At 45.7% G+C, this 20,959-nt stretch overlaps 1 protein-coding gene across 6 annotated transcripts in view; it reads right to left on the bottom strand.

Moving 5' to 3' along the window:
* The window catches only part of fam120b (family with sequence similarity 120 member B), a 107,545-nt gene that overhangs the window by 11,463 nt on the left and 75,123 nt on the right, over positions 1–20,959 (bottom strand). For 2 of the 6 annotated variants that reach the window (XM_085979639.1, XM_085979648.1), the window contains exons 8-10: positions 17,491–17,593; positions 14,107–14,259; positions 6,443–6,500 (exon numbers count right to left, since the gene is read on the bottom strand). In XM_085979639.1, the coding sequence (XP_085835765.1) occupies positions 6,443–6,500; positions 14,107–14,259; positions 17,491–17,593 (314 nt within the window). Of the gene's footprint in view, positions 1–6,438; positions 6,501–14,106; positions 14,260–17,490; positions 17,594–20,959 lie in introns of those variants that run through there. The other 4 variants (XM_085979655.1, XM_085979666.1, XM_085979676.1 and 1 more) reach the window with 4 other exon arrangements.

Below are 20,959 nucleotides of genomic sequence, written 5' to 3'. Positions count from 1 at the left end.
TTATTTACTGTGGCCACGTTTGATTTAAACCGTTGATTTCTCTGACTGCCACTTTTGTTTTTCTCCTTCCTATCTTTTGCTTTTATCCTTGTTTCCCTTTCCTCTGTCTCCCTGCTCAGGTTCCCAACCCCCTGCCATTTTAGTTTAAACCCTTCCCCCACAACACTAGCAAACACTCCCCCTAGGACATCGGTTCCAGCCCTGCCCAGGTGCAAACTGTCCGGTTTGAACTGGTCCCACCTCCCCCAGAACCGGTTCCAATGTCCCAGGAACTTGAATCCCTCCCCCTGGCACCATTCCTCTAGCCACGTATTCATCTGAAGTATCCTTCTATTTCTACTCTGACTAGCACGTGGCACTGGTAGCAATCCTGAGATTACTACCTTTGAGGTCCTGTTTTTTAATTTATCTCCTAACTCCCTATATTCCGCTTTTAGGACCTCATCCCGCTTTTTACCTATATCGTTGGTGCCTATATGCACCACGACAACTGGCTGTTCACCCTCCCCTTCCAAGATGTTCTGCAGCCGCTCGGAGACATCCTTGACCCTTGCACCAGGGAGGCAACACACCATCCTGGAGTCTCGTTGGTGGCCAGCATTCCCCATGCGCCTATCTGGCAATCCTGATGCAGGACCTGCCACTGATCCAAGAGAGCCAACCGCTCAACAATACTCTCCCAAAGCCAACCACACTCCCTCAGCACCTTTAGGTTGTGGGTTCAAGTCCCGCCCCAGGGACTTGAGCACATAAAAGCTAGGCTGACACTCCATGCAGTGCTGAGGGAGTGCTGCACTGTTGGAGGTGCCATCTTTCGGATGAGACGTTAAACCAAGGCCCTGTCTGCTCTCTCAGGTGGACGCAAAAGATCCCACGGCACTATTTTGAAGAAGAGCAGGGGAGTTATCCCTGGTGTCCTGGCCAATATTTATCCCTCAACCAACATCACTAAAACGGATTATCTGGTCATTATCACATTTCTGTTTGTGGGACCTTGCTGTGTGCAAATTGGCTGCCGCGTTTCCCACATTACCACAGTGACTCCACTTCAAAAGTACTTCACTGGCTGTAAAGCGCTTTGAGACGTCCGGTGGTCATGAAAGGCGCTATATAAATGCAAGTCTTTCTTTCTTTTAGAGACAAGCACCAAAGGATGCAAGGGTTCACCTCCAGCGATCCCATCAGTACCTTGCGCAGCACTGCGGAGCGACAAGCATTGAACGCCAGGAACAGGAGGAGGCCATTCAGCCCATTAAGCCTGCTTCGCCATTCAATCTGATCATGGCTGATTCTGTACCTCCACTCCATTTAACTGCCTTTGCTCCACATCCCTTGATACCCTCACCCAACAAAAATCTATTGATCTCAGTCTTGGAAGCTCCAATTGTCCCAGTAACCACAGCTTTCGGGGGCAGAGAATTCATGACGTTATGTGTTCATTACAGAGCCTGCCATCTTAAATGTGCTCCTCAATGAGTCAGTGGTGGATTTTCAATTAGACCATCTTTCTCTTTTCCCGAAGATAGCAAGCCCCACTTTCCTTAACCTTTCTTGTGCACCCAAACCTTGTGTGCAGTTTTGGTCGCCTTATCTGAGGAAGGATGTTCTTGCCATGGAGGGAGTGCAGCGAAGATTCACCAGGCTGATACCTGGGATGGCAGGAATGACATATGAGGAGAGATTGAGTCGATTGGGCTTATATTTGCTGGAGTTTAGAAGATTGAGAGGGGATCTCATTGAAACTTATAAAATTCTAACAGGACTAGACAGACTAGATGCAGGAAGGATGTTCCCGATGGCGGGGGAGTCCAGAACCACGGGTCACAGTCTAAGGATAAGGGGTAAGCCATTTAAGACAGAGATGAGGAGGAATTCTCTACCACAGAAGACAGTTGAGGCCAATTCATTAAATATATTCAAGAAGAAGTTAGATGTATTTCTTAAGGTTAAAGGGATCAAGGGATGTGGGGAGAAGGCAGGGACAGGGTACTGAGTTTGGATGATCAGCCATGATCTCATTAAATGGCGGAGCAGGCTGAGGGGCCCAATGGCCTACTCCTGCTCCTATCTTCTATGTTTCCTCCAAATTTAAACTCCGGCTATCCGGAATTGTCTCTGAACCCTGTCAAGTGCGGTTATATGATCTGAGGTCAGTTCACATCACCTGTAGACGTCTGTAAGACGGCCCAACGTGATTCCCCAAACTATTTATTTTTGTTGTCAAATAATCCAGAGGAAAGTTGGGCGGGTTCCATTACAGGAATACACTCTCACCAGCTCGATTTTCCGATATTTGCTGTGCCAAGTGATCTAGTGCATCTGGGAGCAGACCTAGGAAAATCTCTCCTAACACACAGACTGGTTAATAGAAGCAATGGCTTTTGTATAAATGACGATATATAATGGGAGGGGAAGTATGAAATATAAAAACATCTTTACACTGCCGAAATATCTGTAGCACACTTTTCATAACCCATCCTTTCCTGTTGTGTACTCTATTTCCCTTTCTTTAAAAATATTTTTCTTGCCAATTCTCTCCCCATCTCTTCTAAGGCTAGTGATTTCTTGCTATGGGTATGGTTGTACAGTCATTCTCTGGTACCTCACCCACGTGGCCATTCCTCATGTGTGAGCCTTGACACTGAGTGTTGGCAGGATAGTCAACTGAAGAGGCCATCACAGTGGACTCCGGCCCTGTACCCACATGTCCGCACATCCATCAGGGATCACCGGTGATAGTGATCAGAATTGAGAACCTTGGTTGACTTTCCACTTCCAAACCCAGGGCGTTGGATATCTTTGTAGCATCCTTAATGTGACCTCAGCGGAGATCCGCTAACTCAGCACAGACTGGGATTAAACCTAGGACCTTCCTGGTCTGTGTCATCCTCGGTGATTTCAACCTCCATCTCAATTCATCATGCTCTCTCTCCTCTGCAAGTCTCCTATCCTCCCTTAATTTCTCCCTCCATGTAAACTCCCCAACCCATATTCACGGCCACCCCCTCGACCTTGCCATCTCTTGTGGCCTCGCTACTCCCACCTTGTCAATCGCAGGTAAGGCCATCTCTGACCACTTCCTCATCGCTCTCCACCCACATCCCCCTTCCACACAGACCCCCAACCCTACTTTCTTCCATGTCTGCCCCTGGAAAAAACTCTCTCCCAACTCTCTTACAACTGCACTTATGAAATCCCAACTGTCCAGCCTTTGGCCCTCCATTCACCACATTTCTGCAGCTTCCGATCTGTTCAACCGCACCCTCACCATCACCTTTGATGCCCTAGTCCCTATTAAAACAATTACTCTCTCTCACCCTGGCTGTCCCCCTGGTACAGTCCTCATCTTCTCTCCCTTAAGTCCAGGAGACGCAGACTTGAACGGATATGGCGGACAACTGGTTTAGCCATTCACCACCAGATCTGACTGGACCACATAAAGCATTATCGGGTCCTGCTCTCGTCTGCCAAAATTATTCACTACGCCAGAATCATTCTGGAATGCAAAGATAAACCCCGGCTTCTATTCTCCACTGCTAACCATCTTCTTAAACCCCTCTCCCCTGTCTCCTCCACCCTCACCTCCGATAACAAGTGTGAGGAGCTCATGGACTTCTTTGTCTCTAAGGTTGAGACAATCCGTTCAGCTGCTTCAGCCACTTCCCTTCCTTCCCCTAGCCCACTGGGGCAAACTTCCTCTAAGGTTCCCCCCTGCCCTAGCCCTGACCTCACATCTTTCTCCAGTTTCTCTCCGATCTCCCCTCATGACTTCTCTGTGCTCATCTTGTCCATGAGACCTACTTCCTGCTCATCGACCTTATTCCCACCAAACTGCTGACCACCCAAATTCCTTTTCTGGCTGACATTGTTAACGGTTCTCTCTCCTCAGGTACTGTCCCCCTCTCCCTCAAATCTGCCGTCATCACCCCTCTCCTCAAAAAATAACCCTCGACTCCTCCGTCCTTGCAAACTACCACCCCACCTTCAACCTCCCTTTCCTCTCCAAAGTTCTGGAACGTGTTGTCGCCTCCCAAATCCATGCCCATCTTTCTCGCAACTCCATGTTTGAATCCCTTCAATTAGGTTTCCACCCCTGCCACAGTACCGAAACGGCTCTCCTCAAAGTCACAAATGACATCCTTTGTGACTGTGATAAAGGTAAACTATCCCTCCTCATCCTTCTTGACTTGTCTGCAGCCTTTGACACGGTTGACCACTCCATCCTTTTCCAACGCCTCTCCACCATCGTCCAGCTGGGTGGGACTGCACTCGCCTGGTTCCATTCTTATCTACCTAATCGTAGGCAGAGAATCACCTGCAACGGCTGCTCTTCCTGCTCCCGCATTGTTACCTCTGGTGTCCCCCAAGGATCTATCCTTGGCCCCCTCCTATTCCTCATCTACATGCTGCCCCTTGGCGACATCATCCGAAAGCACGACATCATTTTCCACATGTACGCTGATGACACCCAGCTCTACCTCACTACCACTTCTCTCGACCCCTCCACAGTCTCTAAATTGTCAGACTGCTTGTCCGACGTCCAGTTCTGGATGAGCAGAAATTTTCTCCAATTAAATATTGGGAAGACCGAAGCCATTGTTTTCGGTCCCCGCCACAAACTCCACTCCCTAGCCACTGACTCCATCAATCTCTCTAACATCTGTCTGAGGCAGAACCACACTGTTCGCAACTTTGGTGTCATATTTGACCCTGAAATGAGCTTCCGACTACATATCTGTGGCATAACTAAGACCGCCTATTTCCACCTCCATAACATCACCTGTGTCAGCCCTTACCTCAGCTCATCCGCTGCTGAAACCCTCATCCATACCTTTGTTACCTCTAGACGTGACTATTCCAACGCACTCCTGGCTGGCCTCCCACATTCCACCCTACGTAAACTTGAGCTCATCCAAAACTCGGCTGCCCGTGTCCTAACTTGCACCAAGTCCCGTTCGCCCATCACCCCTGTGCTCGCTGACCTACATTGGCCCCCCGGTTAAGCAACGCCTCGATTTCAAAATTCTCATCCTTGTTTTCAAATCCCTCCATGACCTTGTAATCTCCTCCAGCCCCACAACCCCCACCCCAAGATATCTGCGTTCCAATAATTCTGCCCTCTTGAGCATCCCTGATTATAATCGCTCAACCATTGGTGGCCATGGTGCCTAATTTCTCCTTATGTGGCTCGGTGTCAAATTTTTTGACTTATAATACTCCTGTGAAGCACCTTGGGACGTTTTACTACGCTAAAGGCGCTATATAAATGCAAGTTGTTGTTGTTATGTGGCTTAGCTACTCACTGGATAAACTTGCTGAGCCATCAAGGACAAAGTGACCACTTTGAATAGACCCAGATAAATGTAAAGCACATCAATTAATACTACAGAAAACTGTACAAGAAAGCTATTTATTAAATTTAAGAAGGGATTGGAGCATTTAAATAGAATATGCAGTCTACTGATCACCAAGAATATTTAACTGGATGGCCTGAGCTTCACATCTCATCCATGGATGCAGATTGTAGATCACAAAATAGACTTAGGTGAAAGGGGTCATTCAGCACATCTTAGCTCATCCATCCAGAATCACAGGTCTATATTTCCTTCATCGTAGCGTCTTGACTCTTGAATGCGTCTAACGTTTTCACCTCTAATACCCTACCTAAAATACCCTTCCTAGTGTTGATCACTCTTTGCGTGAAGTTCTTCTGAATTGTGTTCTAAACTCTCCTTTCACCAGTTTTGATCCACACCTCCTCCATCTTCTAGTATCCTGACACACCTTAAAGTACTCTTCTGGGTTAGCCATACTAACTTGTACACTCTTATAGAATAGAACCATAGAATCAGACGGAGGCCATTTGGCCCATCGTACATGTGCCGGCTCTTTGAAAGAGCGATCCAATTACAGGAAACTTTGGTTTATCCGGAGGTTGTATGTCCGGAATACTCGATCTAACGGCAAAAATCAGGAGCCGTTTTCTGTAAGTTTTTTTAGATCTCGTTCTTTTTTTTTCCCCAGTCAGCCACTGCAAGGTCTGTAGCTATAGCAACAGCTTCAGCTAGAGACGCTTGCAGCTGCAGCCGACTCTTTAGAAGCTGTTGCTAAGCAACAGTGTTTGTTGTCAGATACGGAGATGAAAACCTCCGTATGCTTCAACATTAACTTTGCATGTCTGGCAGTTTTGATAGATCGGCAACACGCCGGTCCCGTCGCTGCCGGATATCACAAAGTTTCCTGTAGTTCCACTCCCCCTGCTCTTTCCTCACTGCCCTGCTATATTATAAAGTCTCTTCTCAGTGATCTAACAGAGAGGCCAAACAGATTAGGAGGTGGGACTGATTATTGAGCATATCTCGTGTTTAACAGGCCACTGTTGCGTAGTTTCAACTTGACATAAAGAGAGCATCACTTTAAAGTAGAGATTGCTTCCACTCACTGCGGAGCGAGCTGTGGTCTTCTGTTGTGGGGTCCCCGTCTTGGTTGAGGTCCTCTACCTGAGATAAATAAGCAGGTTGCATAAAACTCAACAATGAGTGTGTTTGATTCCTACGTGTGCTACCTACCGCTTCTTAAATCACTTCAGCCAGTCAGTACAAAAGTAAAGGAACTTGCATTTATACAACGCCTCACACGACCTCAGACGTCCCAGAGCACTTTACAGCCAATTAAGCACAGTGAGCTTCTTACGACTTGAACCCTACAGCAGCTCCAATAATACTGATCGTCTGTAAAGCGCTTTGGGATGTCTGAGGTCGTGAAAGGCGCGGTATAACTACACGTTCTTTCTTTTTCTTTTGTACTGATGATGCAAAAGCTTTTCTGGCACTTTCCCTGGCGTTTATTTTGGACTTTTCGAAATTTGGATAGAAAAAAATAAAAAATAAAAATGTAATCAGAGATGGAGAGAAAACAGTTGAAAAAAACTCCAAGGTGCACGTCATCAGTTAAAGGTAAATGCATCGCACTCAAACTCTTCAACAGAATTATTTCAGGGCACAAAATCCAGGTTTCTTGAAAGCTGGAAGCCACATTTCTGGTTGAAATTAGTAGGGAAAAAACCCAGGATTTATCGAGGAATACTAAAAAGCAAAATAAAACAGGTGAAAATGTGAAATAAAACTGAATGCCATGAAGAAAAAAATAACATGGCAACTTTTTACATTAAAAACTAACAGCTCTAAAAATACTACCATCTGTGAAAATCTATTATAACAGTTAAAATCCTTAAAAATAAAGTACAGATTAAATTTACAGATTTAGACACACAAACCGAAAATGGAATTGGATAAATACTTGAAGGGAAATCATTTGCAGGGCTATGGGCAGGGGAAGGGGACTAACTGGACAACTCTACCAAAGAGCCGGCACAGGCACGATGGGCCGAATGGCCTCCTTCTGTGCTGTATCAGTCTATGAATATTTCCAAAAGCTCTTGGATACTCATCAACAGCAGATCTTGGCACTGAAATAGATGTTACTGCCAAAGGATTAGAAATCTGAAATAAAAACAGAAAATGATGGAAACGCTCAGCGGGTCAGGCAGCATCTGTGGCGAGAAAGAAACAAGAGTTAATGTTTCAGGTCGATGACCTCTCATCAGAACTGGAAAATGTTTCTCTCTCTGCACAGATGCTGCCTGACCTGCTGAGTATTTCCAGCATTTTCTGTTTTTATTACAGATTTCCAGCATCCGCAGTATTTTGTTTTTTGTTTTACAGACTCAGAAGTCAGACAGTCAGGTTTGGTGTAGTTTCTATTCCTTCTAGAGGGTCCTCCCATGGCTTCAGAAACATATAAACAGGTTTTAAAAAATGATATGGAATCAAGACCATTTCAAGGCCGCAGAGAGGGTGCAGGAGAGATTTACTAGAATGGTAACAGCAATGAGGGACTTCAGTTATGTGAAGAGACTGGAGAAGCTGGGTTTGTCCGCCTTGGATCAGAAAAGGTTAAGAGATTTGGTAAGAGGTGTCCAAAATCATGAATGGTTTTGATAGAGTAAATAAGGAGAAACTGTTTCCAGTGGCAGAAGGGTCGGTAACCAGAGGACACAGGTTTAAGGTAATTGGCAAAAGAACCAAAGGTGACATGAGGAAACATTTTTTAACATTTCGAGTTGTTGTGATCTGGAATGCACTGCCTGAAAGGGCGTCGGAAGGGGATTCGATAGTAACTTTCAAAAGAGTATTGGATAAATACTTGAAGGGTAAACATTTACAGGGCCGTAGGGAAAGAGCAGGGAAAGGGGGCTAATTGGATAGCTTTACCAAAGAGCCGGCACAGACATGATGGGCTGAATGGCCTCTTTCTGTGCTGTATCAATCTATGAATATTTTCAAAAAGTCTGAATTACAACTCTTGGATGGTCATCAATGCCAGATCTTCACACTGCAATAAATGCTACTGCCAAAGGAATAGAACGTGAAGGCTTTACATTTTTTAGCATGCCAAAATGATGGGAACGTGGCAGGTTTGAAGTGATTCCGTTCAAAGCGCACATATGGCACATTTTCCAGCATAATCAGCACGGTATTTAAGATCTGGATCCCACGGTCAAATTTTGCGATTCCTTTTTTTTTTGTTCTGACTGTTAATAATCTAACTTAGCTACCAAAATAAAAACAAACCCAGCTGGGTATAATATTACGAGTGAGGTACCGTTAAATTGAGGTACCATTGCATTAAGTAATTCTATGTGTTTTATTGGAAGATTAATCAAATTTATCTCAGTCTTCTCACACAAATGTAAAATAAGGAAGCATCAACTGCTTCACACAACACTATGTTGCTCATGCCTTTTTTCCCTTCAACTATCCTTAACTCGGTATAAACTCAAGACCTAATAGGACTTAACAACAGAAAATGCTGGAACAACTCAGCAGGCCAGGCAGCACCCGTGGAGAGAGAAATAGAGTCAACGTTTCGGGTCGAAACTCTTCTCACAATATATATTAATGATCTGGACGAGGGAATTGGATGTAATATCTCCAAATTTGCAGACGACACAAAGCTGGGTGGGAGGGTAAGCTGTGAGGAGGATGTCGTGAAACTCCAGTACGATTTGGACAGATTGGGTGATTGGGCAGAAACATGGCAAATGCACTATAATGTGGATAAATGTGAGGTTAGCCACTTTGGTGGCAAAAACAGGAAGGCAGATTATTATTTGAATGGCAATAGATTGGGAGAAGGGGAAGTGCAAAGAGACCTGGGTGTTCTTGTGCACCAGTCGCTGAAGGTAAGCATGCAGGTGCAGCAGGCGGTTAAGAAGGCAAATTGTATGTTGGCCTTCGTAGCAAGAGGGCTCGAGTACAGGAACAAGGATGTCTTGCTACAGTTGTACAGGGCCTTGGTGAGACCGCACCTTGAGTATTGTGTGCAGTTTTGGTCACCTTACCTGAGGAAGGACGTTCTTGCCATGGAAGGAGTGCAGCGAAGATTCACCAGGCTGATACCTGGGATGGCAGGAATGACCTTTGAGGAGAGATTGTGTCGATTGGGCTTATACTCACTGGAGTTTAGAAGATTGAGAGGGGATCTCATCGAAACTTATAAAATTCTGTCAGGCCTGGACAGACTAGATGCAGGAAGGATGTTTATGATGGCCGGGGAGTCCAGAACCAGGGGTCATAGTCTAAGGATAAGGGGTAAGCCATTTAGGACTGAAATGAGGAGGAATTTCTTCACCCAGAGAGTGGTGAACCTGTGGAATTCTCTGCCACAGAGGGCGGTGGAGGCCAGTTCATGAAATATATTCAAAAAAGAGTTGGATATATTTCTTAAGGCTAAAGGGATCAAGGGATATGGGGAGAAGGCAGGGACAGGGTACTGAATTTGGATGATCAGCCATGATCTCATTGAATGGCAGAGCAGGCTCGAAGGGCCGAATGGCCTACTCCTGCTCCTATCTTCTATGTGTCTATGTTTACAGAACAGGGGAAGGACTTGATCAGTACCCCAATATCTGGTGAAGCTTTTCTCACCCACCTGGAAGGGCTACAACAAAATCCTTGTCATATGATAGACAATCTCTCTCTCTCACCTCTAGTCTCCAACCTTCTGACGTGGCCAGCTAGTGAGTATGCTCCTTGGGGGTGGGAGAGTGGTACTAATTGGGGTCTCTTAAGGGTCAAGTTGGCTCCAAAATGATGTGCTTAGCGATGGCAGAATGGAACCAAGTGAACCAGTCATAGCAGACTTAATAAAAACTTATACCCGAGACATGTGCCCAGCAGCCCAGGGCACAGTTGATGACTTACCAGCTGGCCTGGCTCATTAATGGGGTCTGGAAAGATAAGATACGTCACTGGGGCTTGGGTTATTTTCCCCTCTCTGCTGCAGATAACCCTGCAAAGCAATGACCTAATGGGTAAGGTGGTTCTAGCATGACAAGCAACAGGAAGCTCATCAATTCTGTGTGCTGGTAAGCAACAAATGTTCAATGGGTTGAACTTCAGCAGTTCCCTCGCACATACAGGAAACTCTCGATTTACCGGCACCTAAATAACTGGAAATCTCTGTTAACCGGCAAAATTCAAGAGTAAGTTCAGGTAAGTTTTACTTCATATTAGCGGCCGTTCCTGGATCTGTGGCTGTGTAACCGGGGTTCCTGTACTTGTTGCTAAGCAACAGGGACGCTTGGTCTGTGGCCGGAGTTCCTGCACCTGTTGCAGGGAAGCCTGGATTTGTTGCTGTGTACGGAGCTCTCGTACCTTTTAACTATACCTCTCTGTAATCCGGACTTTTTGATAAACCGGTACCACGCCGGTCCCGTCGGTTCTGGATAAAAAAAGAGTTTCCTATACTTGGGAGTCCCCTAACCCTTCGTTCTTGCCAACTTCTCAAGGGCAATTAGGGATGGGAAGTAAATGTTGGCCTTGTCAGCGACACCCACATCCCATGAAAGGTCATCGACCTGAAACGTTAACTCTGTTTCTCTCTACACAGAGGCTGCCTGACTTGCTGAGTATTTCCAGCATTCTCTGTTTTTATTTCAGATTTCCAGCGACTGCAGTATTTTGCTTTTGCATTTCTCATTAGTTGACTTGACGGTTCCTAAACACAGGGCTGGGTTTCCATGTACATCAGTTATCTGGCTGGCCACAGATGAACTCTTTCATTCTTTAAAGAAGCGTAGACTTACATGTGTTCTGATTGAGGTTTATAAGGTAATGAAGGGAATAGATAGTCTTCCAGGTGACAGTTTGTTCAAATTAAATAGGCTAGGGAGGACCAGGGGTCACAATTTTAAGTTGTACAAGGCCAGATCTAGGTTAGACGTCAGGAGGAGGTTCTTTTCCCAGAGAATTGCAGACCTCTGGGACAGGCTGCCGGCTCGTGCGGTGGACGCTGATTTGTTGAATTCCTTCAAGCAAGAGCTGGACCTGTTTCTGGCTGGGGTGGAGATCACCTCTTACAGAAGGCAGGTACTGCAGGGAATGCAGGGCCCGAGTGATCTCCTGGACTAATTTCGATCGCCTAGATGGGTCGGAGAGCAATTTCCCAGATTTTCTTTCCCCAAATTGGTCTGGGTTTTTAATCTAGTTTTTCACCTCTTCCAGGAGATCACATGGTTTTGGGTGGGGTGGGGAGTGTCTATATTGTGATACACGCGATTGTGTGGGATAGACTGGATCGACCAGAGGGTCTTTAACTGTCTGTCATTGTTCGTATTCAGTCATAACCTTTTCTTCTCTCGATTTCATTGATTCTGCTAGTCAGTGCTCTCCCAAAGGTTCCTGTTTTGTTCCAAATTCTAAATATACCATTCGACACACTCTTCTTCCTCCCTACATCCCACTATGTCAACATTAGTCTTAAACCCGAGCTCGTTCTTCAGTAGGATCTGAAAACTGCCAAACTCCTTACTTCCCGGTCCTCCCTTCCTGTTACTATTTACAGGCCTTTAAAATCTCAAATGACTGCCAACTAGCCAACACTTCTCAATTTATTTATCTCGTCTTCTCTCCCAATCTCTTTAACCTTGGTGTGGCCCTGCACCTTGGTTTTTCAAGAATAAAAAGGAATTCACATTCAAGGAAGTAGCCACAGTTTCTGTGGGGGTGGAACAGCTGAATGCAAGACTTTCATCAGTAGTAAGGATGAAGAGTCAGCTGAATATGGGATCCAGCACTAATACGGTCAGGAATTTTTGTTGTACATTGTGTTATTTTATTGGACCAGTAATTCCGGTCCCAACGCGTGAGTACGGACGGGGTACTCACGCGTGGGCCCATTGGAAGTGCCGGATTTCAGCATGCACAGCGCATGCGCGGGAAACCGGCATTTCCTCCAAGGGGTTCAGAGGTTCAACGCGTGCGCGCAGGACTCTGCGCGCACGCGTTGAACTTCCTTCTTTTTGACAGGTTTGCCCGTGTGTAAGAGCCTGAACTTTTTAGACATATAAAAAGGAGGCGTAAGGACTTGATTCTTTAAGGTAAGTGGTCTATTATTTAAAATTATAACATTTTTTCCACAGCTTTATTGTTTTTAAGGACTTTACAGTAAGGTAAGTTTATTTTTAGACCCGATTTCTTAAAAAATTATTTTTTTCCAAAATTTGATTAATTGTTTAAAATAGTTTTTTTTTAAAGTTATCTATAGTTTATTTAATTATTGGGATGTTTTTTAAAATTTTATTTAAAGTTAAACTAGTCTTTTGGGCGCCCGTACTTTTCATGAGTTTGACAGTTCTTACTATCAAACTCATGAATGAAGTTTCCCCTCCCCTGATTGGCTGCACAGTGCTCACCTGATTCCAGCCGGCACATCGCACTAACCACGCCGCTGGATCAGGCAAGCACATCGCGCCGACATCTGAACCGGGCCAGTGACAGGAATTCCAAGCAGGCCCAGGCTTCAGATGTCGGCGCGCCGGGTGAGTGCACATCGGGGGCTTGCACGCGCGGCAAGCCCCCGAACCTAATTTCTGGGCCATTAGGTGTGAAGAAGAGGCAGGAAAATGTTAAAACTTCAGTCTGTTCAGCAAGTGTTGTGGCTTCTAGAAACGCACACAAATTAAGAAATCATTCACAATTCCCCATTCCCACCTGATCTTCACCCCGTATCCTTCCTCTACTGAAGGCTTTGACTCACGATGTAGTGGAGTTTTACCAGCGATCTCTGGTGCTTATCCAAGTGGCTGCACTTCAGTTTGAGCTGAGACAGTGTACGTTGGTGAGCTGCTTAACCACAGGGGATAACAGCTGAGCCTAATCCTGTTCTCTGCAGGGATCATTCTACCAGTGATCAGGAGGAATCCTAGCTGGTTTTCCCTCTCTCCCTACCCTGGTGACGCTGTAGGACTTCCAAGGCTTCCTGGTGGGGATTGACTAACGCAGCACAATCCAGGATCAGGCCTGGGGATATAGTAGCAAGGCACCTGGTGCAATAAATCATTGGGGAAACCATGTTATTCTTCGTTAAGCAAAAAGCGGACAGTTAATGTGTTAAATCATATATTTTACTCGCGACCTCTACCACCTAGAAGGACAAGGGCAGCAGGTGCATGGGAACACCACCTCCTCCAAGTTCCCCATCAAGTCACAGTCCATCCCAACTTAGAAATATATCGCCGTTCCTTCTTCGTCGCTGGGTCAAAGTCCTGGAACTGCCTACCTAACAGCACTGTGGGAGTACCTTCACCACACGGACTGCAGCGGTTCAAGAAAGCTTGGACAGAAATGAGGAGGAATTTCTTCACCCAGAGAGTGGTGAACCTGTGGAACTCTCTACCACAGAAGGCAGTTGAGGCCAATTCATTAAATATATTCAAGAAGGAGTTGGATATATTTCTTCAGGCTAAAGGGATCAAGTGATATGGGGAGAAAGCAGGGACAGGGTACTGAATTTGGATTATCAGCCATGATCTCATTAAATGGCGGAGCAGGCTCGAGGGGCCGAATGGCCTACTCCTGCTCCTATCTTCTATGTTTCTATGTCTCACCACCACCTTCTCAAGGGCAACTAGAGATGGACAATAAATGCCAGTCTTGCCAACGATGCCCATATCCAGAGAACGATTCGAAAAAAAAATCATTTGGTTACTTGTTAATTAAACACTAGAACATAGACTATGCTGATATGTGATCTTGAGCATACCTGCTTGTGCTGGATTGGTGGAACCAGGCTGTAGATACCTTCCCTGATAACCCGGGTGATGGGCAGGGTAGGCAGGAGAAGTGTGCGCCCTCTGCTCCTGCTGGGACATGTGATGACTGCCTCTACCACGGGGACCAGGCCTTTCATACTTCTCTAATGATACAAAACATATGAGAGATCGATCTTACTTCTACACATCGGTCGCTGACAAAATAATCAACAAGTGAATTCTACTAAACTATCATTCTTGCGCATTTCACAACACGGGAAAAATACATGGGATTTTCCAAGAAGGCTTTAGTAGTTTTTGTTGCAATTTTTCTGCTGATTTTTTCCCCTTCCTCTCTTGAAGACATTGACACCCTCTTGGCAGGGGGGGGGGGGGGGGAGCCAATCACCCGTTGTTACCTTGTCCAAATATCAGCCTATACAGTGAGTACCAGCAAGGTATTAACATTAATTGGATTAATCAAGCTCAATCCTGTTGACACGCCATGCCCACATATTTGCACTTCCATCGCCAGTCATTGGACAGTGACCAGGAGCAGCAACCTTGGTTCATTTTCCTCTGACTAACCTTTGGCTGCTGAGGCTAGCTGTGCTCACATACCGTTGTGCTGGCTGAGATTAGCAACTCAGCTCAGACCAGGCATTGAACCTGGGCCATCCTGTTGGACTCGAGCACATAAACCAGGGTGGCGTTTCAGTGCAGTGCTGAGGAAGTGCTGCCTTGTTGGATTGGGCTCCCCCTTTGGGTGAGACGTGAAACCAAAAACTCACATCTAGGGACAGGGTCACTGGCAAGGCTTGGAAGCTAAGCAGAGCCAGGCCTGGTTAGTACCTGGAGGGGTGACCATCAGGGAAGACCAGGTGCAGAAGGTCACGGAAGGAGCCCCGAGGAGGGGCGGTTGGTGAGAAGGTCACGGAAGGAGCCTCGGGAGGGGCGGCTGGTGAGCAGGCCCGGGCGTTGGGCTGAAGATTGTCGGACAGGAGGAATGGTGGAAATGGAATGGCGGTGCGCACAGATGCAGCGGCTTTGCTTCTCCCAGGACGGTGCTATTTACGTTTAATGTTAATGTTATTTGTACTGGACTCATGGGAGCTTGCAAGCTCACATTTCGTTGTTCATGTACTTGTGCATTGTACAATGACAATAAAGTTGAATTATTATTATTATTATTCAGGTGGACCATAAAAGATCCCATGGCACTACTGGAAGAGGAGTACAGAGTTCTCCCAACATTCAAGCCAATGTTCCTCCCTCAAACAACACTACTGAAAACAGATTAACTGATCATTCATCTCATTTACTGTTTGTGGGATCTTGCTGTGCGTACATTGGTGGCGACATTTGCCTACGCAGCAACAGTGACTGCACTTCAAAAGTACTACATTGGCTGTGAAGCGCTTTAGGACGCCCACAGGATGTGAAAAGTGCTATATAAATGCAAGTTCTTTATTTCTTACTGCCTTAAACAGTTGAATATTTGGAGTAGCCATCTTTCAAAACTCAAAACTGACTAAATCACAGAATCATGCAGCACAGAAAGAGGTCATTCAGTCCATCATGCCTGAGCCGGCTCTTTGAAAGACCTGTTGTCCCCGCTCCACTGCTCTTACCCCATAGACCAGCAAATTTTTCCGTTTCAAGTATTTATCCAAATCCCTTTTGAAAGTTACTGTTGAATCTGCTTCCACCACCATTTCAGGCAGCGCGTTCCAGATCACAACAACTCGCTGCATCATTTTTGTTTCTCCTCATCTCGCCTCTGGTTCTTTTGCCAATCACCTTAAATCTGTGTCCTCTGGTTAGCGACCCATCTGCCACTAGAAACAGTTTCTCCTTATTTACTCTATCAAACCCCTTCAAGATTTTGAACACCTCTATTAAATCTCCCCTTAATCTTCTCTGTTCAAAGGAGAACAACCCCAGATTCTCCAGTGTCTCCGCGGCTCTGATGTCTTTCATCCCTGGTACCATTCCAGTAAATTTCCTCTGCATCCTCTCTAGGGCCTTGACATCCTTGCTGAAGTGCGGTGCCCAGAATTGGCCACAATATTTGAAGTCAAGATGCAGCATTATAATTAAACATTTATTTATTTCAGTGTGACGGTCACACTGATGATACTTGGTTGCATATCCAACAGAGCTCATTGGGAACTTCCTGCCGAGGGCATTTCAGTTTGAATGCAAATAAGTTCCATCGCTTCTCTTAGAATACAATAGTCCTCATTCTGAATCATCTGGGCTGGCACCTCAGTGCAGTACTGAGGGAGTGCTGCACTGTCAGAGATGCCGTCTTTCAGGTGAGATACTAAACCAAAATACTTGATGCCTATTCAGCTGGATGTCAAAGATCTGATGGCACAAATCAAGGAAGAGCAGAGAGTTCTCCTGGTGTCTGACCAACATTCCTTCATCAACCAATGCCACGAAAAACAGATTAACTGGTCGTCCATCTGGAATCTTACTGTTTGCAAAATTTGCCTATATGTGTTGACGACATTTCATGTAAAAAGCTTTGGGACTTTTGAGAGATGTGATAAAGCACTAGAGTAATGTAAATCTTTTAAAAATTGTGCAAAAGTTCTTCCTGACTATGTTTAAAAAAAAACAACTGAATTTTCTCCCCCAATTTCACCAATAACATTTATGCTGGTTCCATCCTCCCCTCCCCTCCCAGGCCACCACCGATTTTCATTTGGAATCTTTCAAATAAAATATTTTTAAAAATTCCTCGTAATTTAAACCCTGAAAACAAAGACCAGTAATGATCAAGTTTTTCATTCCATCTCTGTGGTCATAGAAACATAGAAGATAGGAGCAGGAGTAGGCCATTCGGCCCCTCGAGCCTGCTCCGCCATTCAATGAGATCATGGCCGATCATCCAAATTCAGTACCCTGTCCCTGCTTTCTCCCCATACCCCTTGATCCCTTTAGCCTTAAGAAAAATATCCAACTCCTTCTTGAATATATTTAATGAATTGGCCTCAACTGCCTTCTGTGGTAGAGAATTCCACAGGTTCACCACTCTCTGGGTGAAGAAATTCCTCCTCATCTCTGTCCTAAATGGCTTACCCCTTATCCTTAGACTGTGACCCCTGGTTCTGGACTCCCCGGCCATCGGGAACATCCTTCCTGCATCTAATCTGTCCAGTCCTGTCAGAATTTTATAAGTTTCAATGAGATCCCCTCTCATTCTTCTAAACTCCAGCGAGTATAAGCCCAATCGACCCAATCTCTCCTCATACGTCATTCCTGCCATCCCAGGTATCAGCCTGGTGAATCTTCGCTGAACTCGTTCCATGGCAAGAACATCCTTCTATGCAATATAAGGAAGGCAGTGAACAATAAAATATTAAAATTCAACCCTGGCCACTGACCTGCCACATGCGGCTGTGGCCTGCTCTGTATCGTTCTCTTCTTTCCCGCACAAATAGAGCTGATGAGGAACTTCAGCTTCTGAAATTCCTGAACCAGGACATCCTACAACCGGGAACAAAAATGATCAGTAATTGGACTAAAAAAAAATAAAACATCACACGGCTGAAATCATTTTGCAGCTGCCATTACTACAACAACAACTTGCATTTATATAAAAAGAAAAGATAGACTTGCATTTATATAGTGCCTTCCGTGACCACCGGATGTCCCAAAGTGCTTTACAGCCAATGAAGTACTTTTTAAAGTGGAGTCACTGTTGTAATGTAGGAACCATGGCAGCCAATTGCGCACAGCAAGCTCCCACAAACAGCAATGTGATAGTGACCAGATAATCTGTTTTTTAGTGATGTTGGTTCAGGGATAAATATTGGCCCCAGGACACCAGGGAGAACTCCCCTGCTCTTCTTCGAAATAGTGCCATGGGATCTTTTACGTCCACCTCAAAGAGCAGACGGGGCCTCGGCTTAACAGCTCATCCGAAAAGCGGCACCTCTGGCAGTGCAGCACTCCCTCAAACTGCACTGGAGTGTCAGCCTAGATTTTTGTGCTCAAATCTCTGGAGTGGAATTTGAACCCACAACCTTCTGACTCAAGCAGCCCACTGATCCATTGGCTGACACTTTAACATCGCACCTTCAACATAGTAAAACGTCCCAAGGCGCTTCACAGGAGAGTTTTCAAACAGAATTTGACACTGTTAAGGAGAATTTCAGTAATAAGGACTTTGCAAAGACTGTCGGGATACTTGACATTAAGAACTGGCTAACACGGGGCCTCTCAACTCGCACGTAGGCAGAGTGAGGTAATTGCCAGCTGTAGTTTTATTATTGAACATTTGTGGTCACCTTGCAATGATGAACAGTCTGGAACCATGGTTTACTTCCGTTTATCTTGTCTGCGGACAGAGGTCCCACAAGGTTTCAACCTATGGCCATCGATTGCTTAAGAATAGATAACCGCTTTAGATGGTCAGCCTATGGCCATCGTTTGCTTAAGAATAGATAACCGTTTTAGATGTCACGGGGAATAACTGTGATTATGTAATCAACTGTCGAAGTTGTTTTGACTCCTGTATAAAGATAGGAGCCCAATGTGTGGAAAACGAGAGACTTGGCGACCACACAGGGCGTGTGTAGCATTCTCTCCCAGAGCTCTGAAATAAAGCATTCTTTTACTTTGCCATTCACTCGTAGTCAGAGTTTTATTGACTCTAAAAAGCTTCGGAATTAGCTATAACAGACACCGAGCCACATAAGGAGATATTAGGACAGAAAGGAGGTAGGTCTTAAAGGAGGAGAGGGAGAGGTAGAGAGGTGGAGAGGTTTAACGAGGGAATTGTAGAGCTTAGGGCCTAGGCAGCTGAAAGCATGGCCGGCAATGGTTAAGCGATTAAAATTAGGGATGCGCAAGAGGCCAGAATTGGAGGAGCTGAGATCTTGGAGGGTTGTTGGGCTGGTGGATGTTACAGAGATTGGGAGGGGCCATGGAGGGATTTGAAAACAAGGATGGGAATTTTAAAATTGAGGCATTGCTGGACCGGGAGCCAATGTAGGTCAGCGAGCACAGGGGTGATGGGGGAACGGGAGTTAGGATACGAACAGCAGAGTTTTGGATGAGCTGAAGTTTATGGAGGGTAGAAGATGGGAGGTCAGCCAGCAGAGCGTTGGAAAAGTCGAGTCTAGAGGTAACAAAGGTTTCAGCAGCAGATGAGCTGATGCAGGGTCTGAGAGGGCCAATGTCATAGAGGTGGAAGTAGGCGGTCTTGGTGCGGCTATACGGTCAGAAGCTCATCTCAGGGGCAAATATGACAGCAAGGTTACAAATGGTCTGGTTCAGCCTCAGACAGTTGCCAGGGAGAGGGATGGAGTTGGTGGCTAGTAAACAGAGTTTGTAGCGGGCACCCAAGACAGTGGCTTCCGTCTTTCCAATATTTGGTTGGAGGAAATCTCTGCTCATCCAGTACTGGAATCGGACAAGCAGTGTGACAAATCAGATATGGTGGAGGGGTCAAGAGAGCTGGTGATAAGCTAGAGCTGGGCATCATCAGCATACATGTGAAATCTGTCGTCATCATCACCCTCCTCAAAACACCCAAGGAGAGTGAACCGTTAATATCTGCTAACATGGGGGCTAGGAAGGGAAGTTGGGTGGTCAGCAGTTTGGTGGGAATAGGGTCGAGGGAGCAGGAGGTGAGTCTCATGGACAAGGTGAGCTTGGAGAGGGCATGAGGGGAGATAGGGGAGAAACTAGAGAACGATGAGAGTTCAGGACTAGTGCAAGGGGGGAACTTAGGGGAAGTTTGGCCCAGTGGGCTAGGGGAAGGGATAGAAGCGGCAGAGGCAGCTGAATGGATGATCTCAATCTTAGTGACACACTTGTAGCAGGAGGTAGTGGAGAGGGGTTTAAGAAGACGGTTTGTAATGGAGAAGAGAAGCCGGGGGTTATCTTTGCATTCCAGGCTGACCCTAGAATAGTGAGCAGTTTTAGCAGCGGACAGCAGGACCCAATTATGCTTTATGTGGTCCAGCCAGATCTGGCAATGAATGACTAAACCAATTGTAATCCATAAACGTTCAATTCTGTGTCCCTTGAACTGAAGGGAGCGGAGATGAGAGCTGTACATGGGGGAATGACCAGGGTCAAAAGAGTAATGGTTTTAATGGGGACAAGGGCATCAAAGATGAAGGTGAGCGTGTGATTTAGCAGATCGGTAGCTGCAGAAATGTTGTGGTGAATGGAGGGCCAAAGACAGTTGGGAATTAATGATGGGGAACAAGGAACACGTACAATTGCCAAAGTAAATTGGCAACCCAAGGTGACAAGCGACACAGATAAAGAAGGCAGGGTGATTTGACTGGCATCGGTAGCCCTATCCCTAGGCTAGAGAGAAGGGAAAAATAGCAATCTCTCTCCCAACTGCAACCCAGTGACCTGGCTGGAAAGTGTGCACGTGTCGATGTTGGGCAAGAACAGGATGTGACGCCCTGCATGATCGAATAGCCTGCTGACAAACACGGTTGACACTGACATATAAAGAATGAGTGCTTGGGTGAAGCAGCGTCTGTGGAACGTGACCCTAATGCCTTCAGCAGAGCAGTTGAAAAAATAAAAGTAGCACATTGCAGTAAAAATCCTTGTTATTAGCAATGTTGCACTTTGAACAGAGGTTGAACACAAAGAAACCTTAATGAAGGCAACGGTCGCTTAGTAGTAAAGTGAACATGCAGGCACTTCACGCTTTTTTTAACACACTATTCGTATCGAAGAACATATACACAGTAAATATATACAGTGAGTAAAAAGTGTATTTGCTTACAAAAGTTGATACAAGCTGACCTTGAACCACCAAGATTAATCATTAAGTTCACCTTGTTTGTGATAACTGTTTTTTTGTAAGCGTGTTACCAG

The sequence above is a fragment of the Somniosus microcephalus genome, chromosome 3 (genome assembly GCF_052327205.1).
Source record: "Somniosus microcephalus isolate GS21.2 chromosome 3, FLI_Smic_1.0, whole genome shotgun sequence".
NCBI lineage: Eukaryota > Metazoa > Chordata > Chondrichthyes > Squaliformes > Somniosidae > Somniosus > Somniosus microcephalus.
The sequence above is the reverse complement of the archived record's forward strand: the minus strand, read 5'-3'. Positions and strand labels throughout refer to the sequence as shown.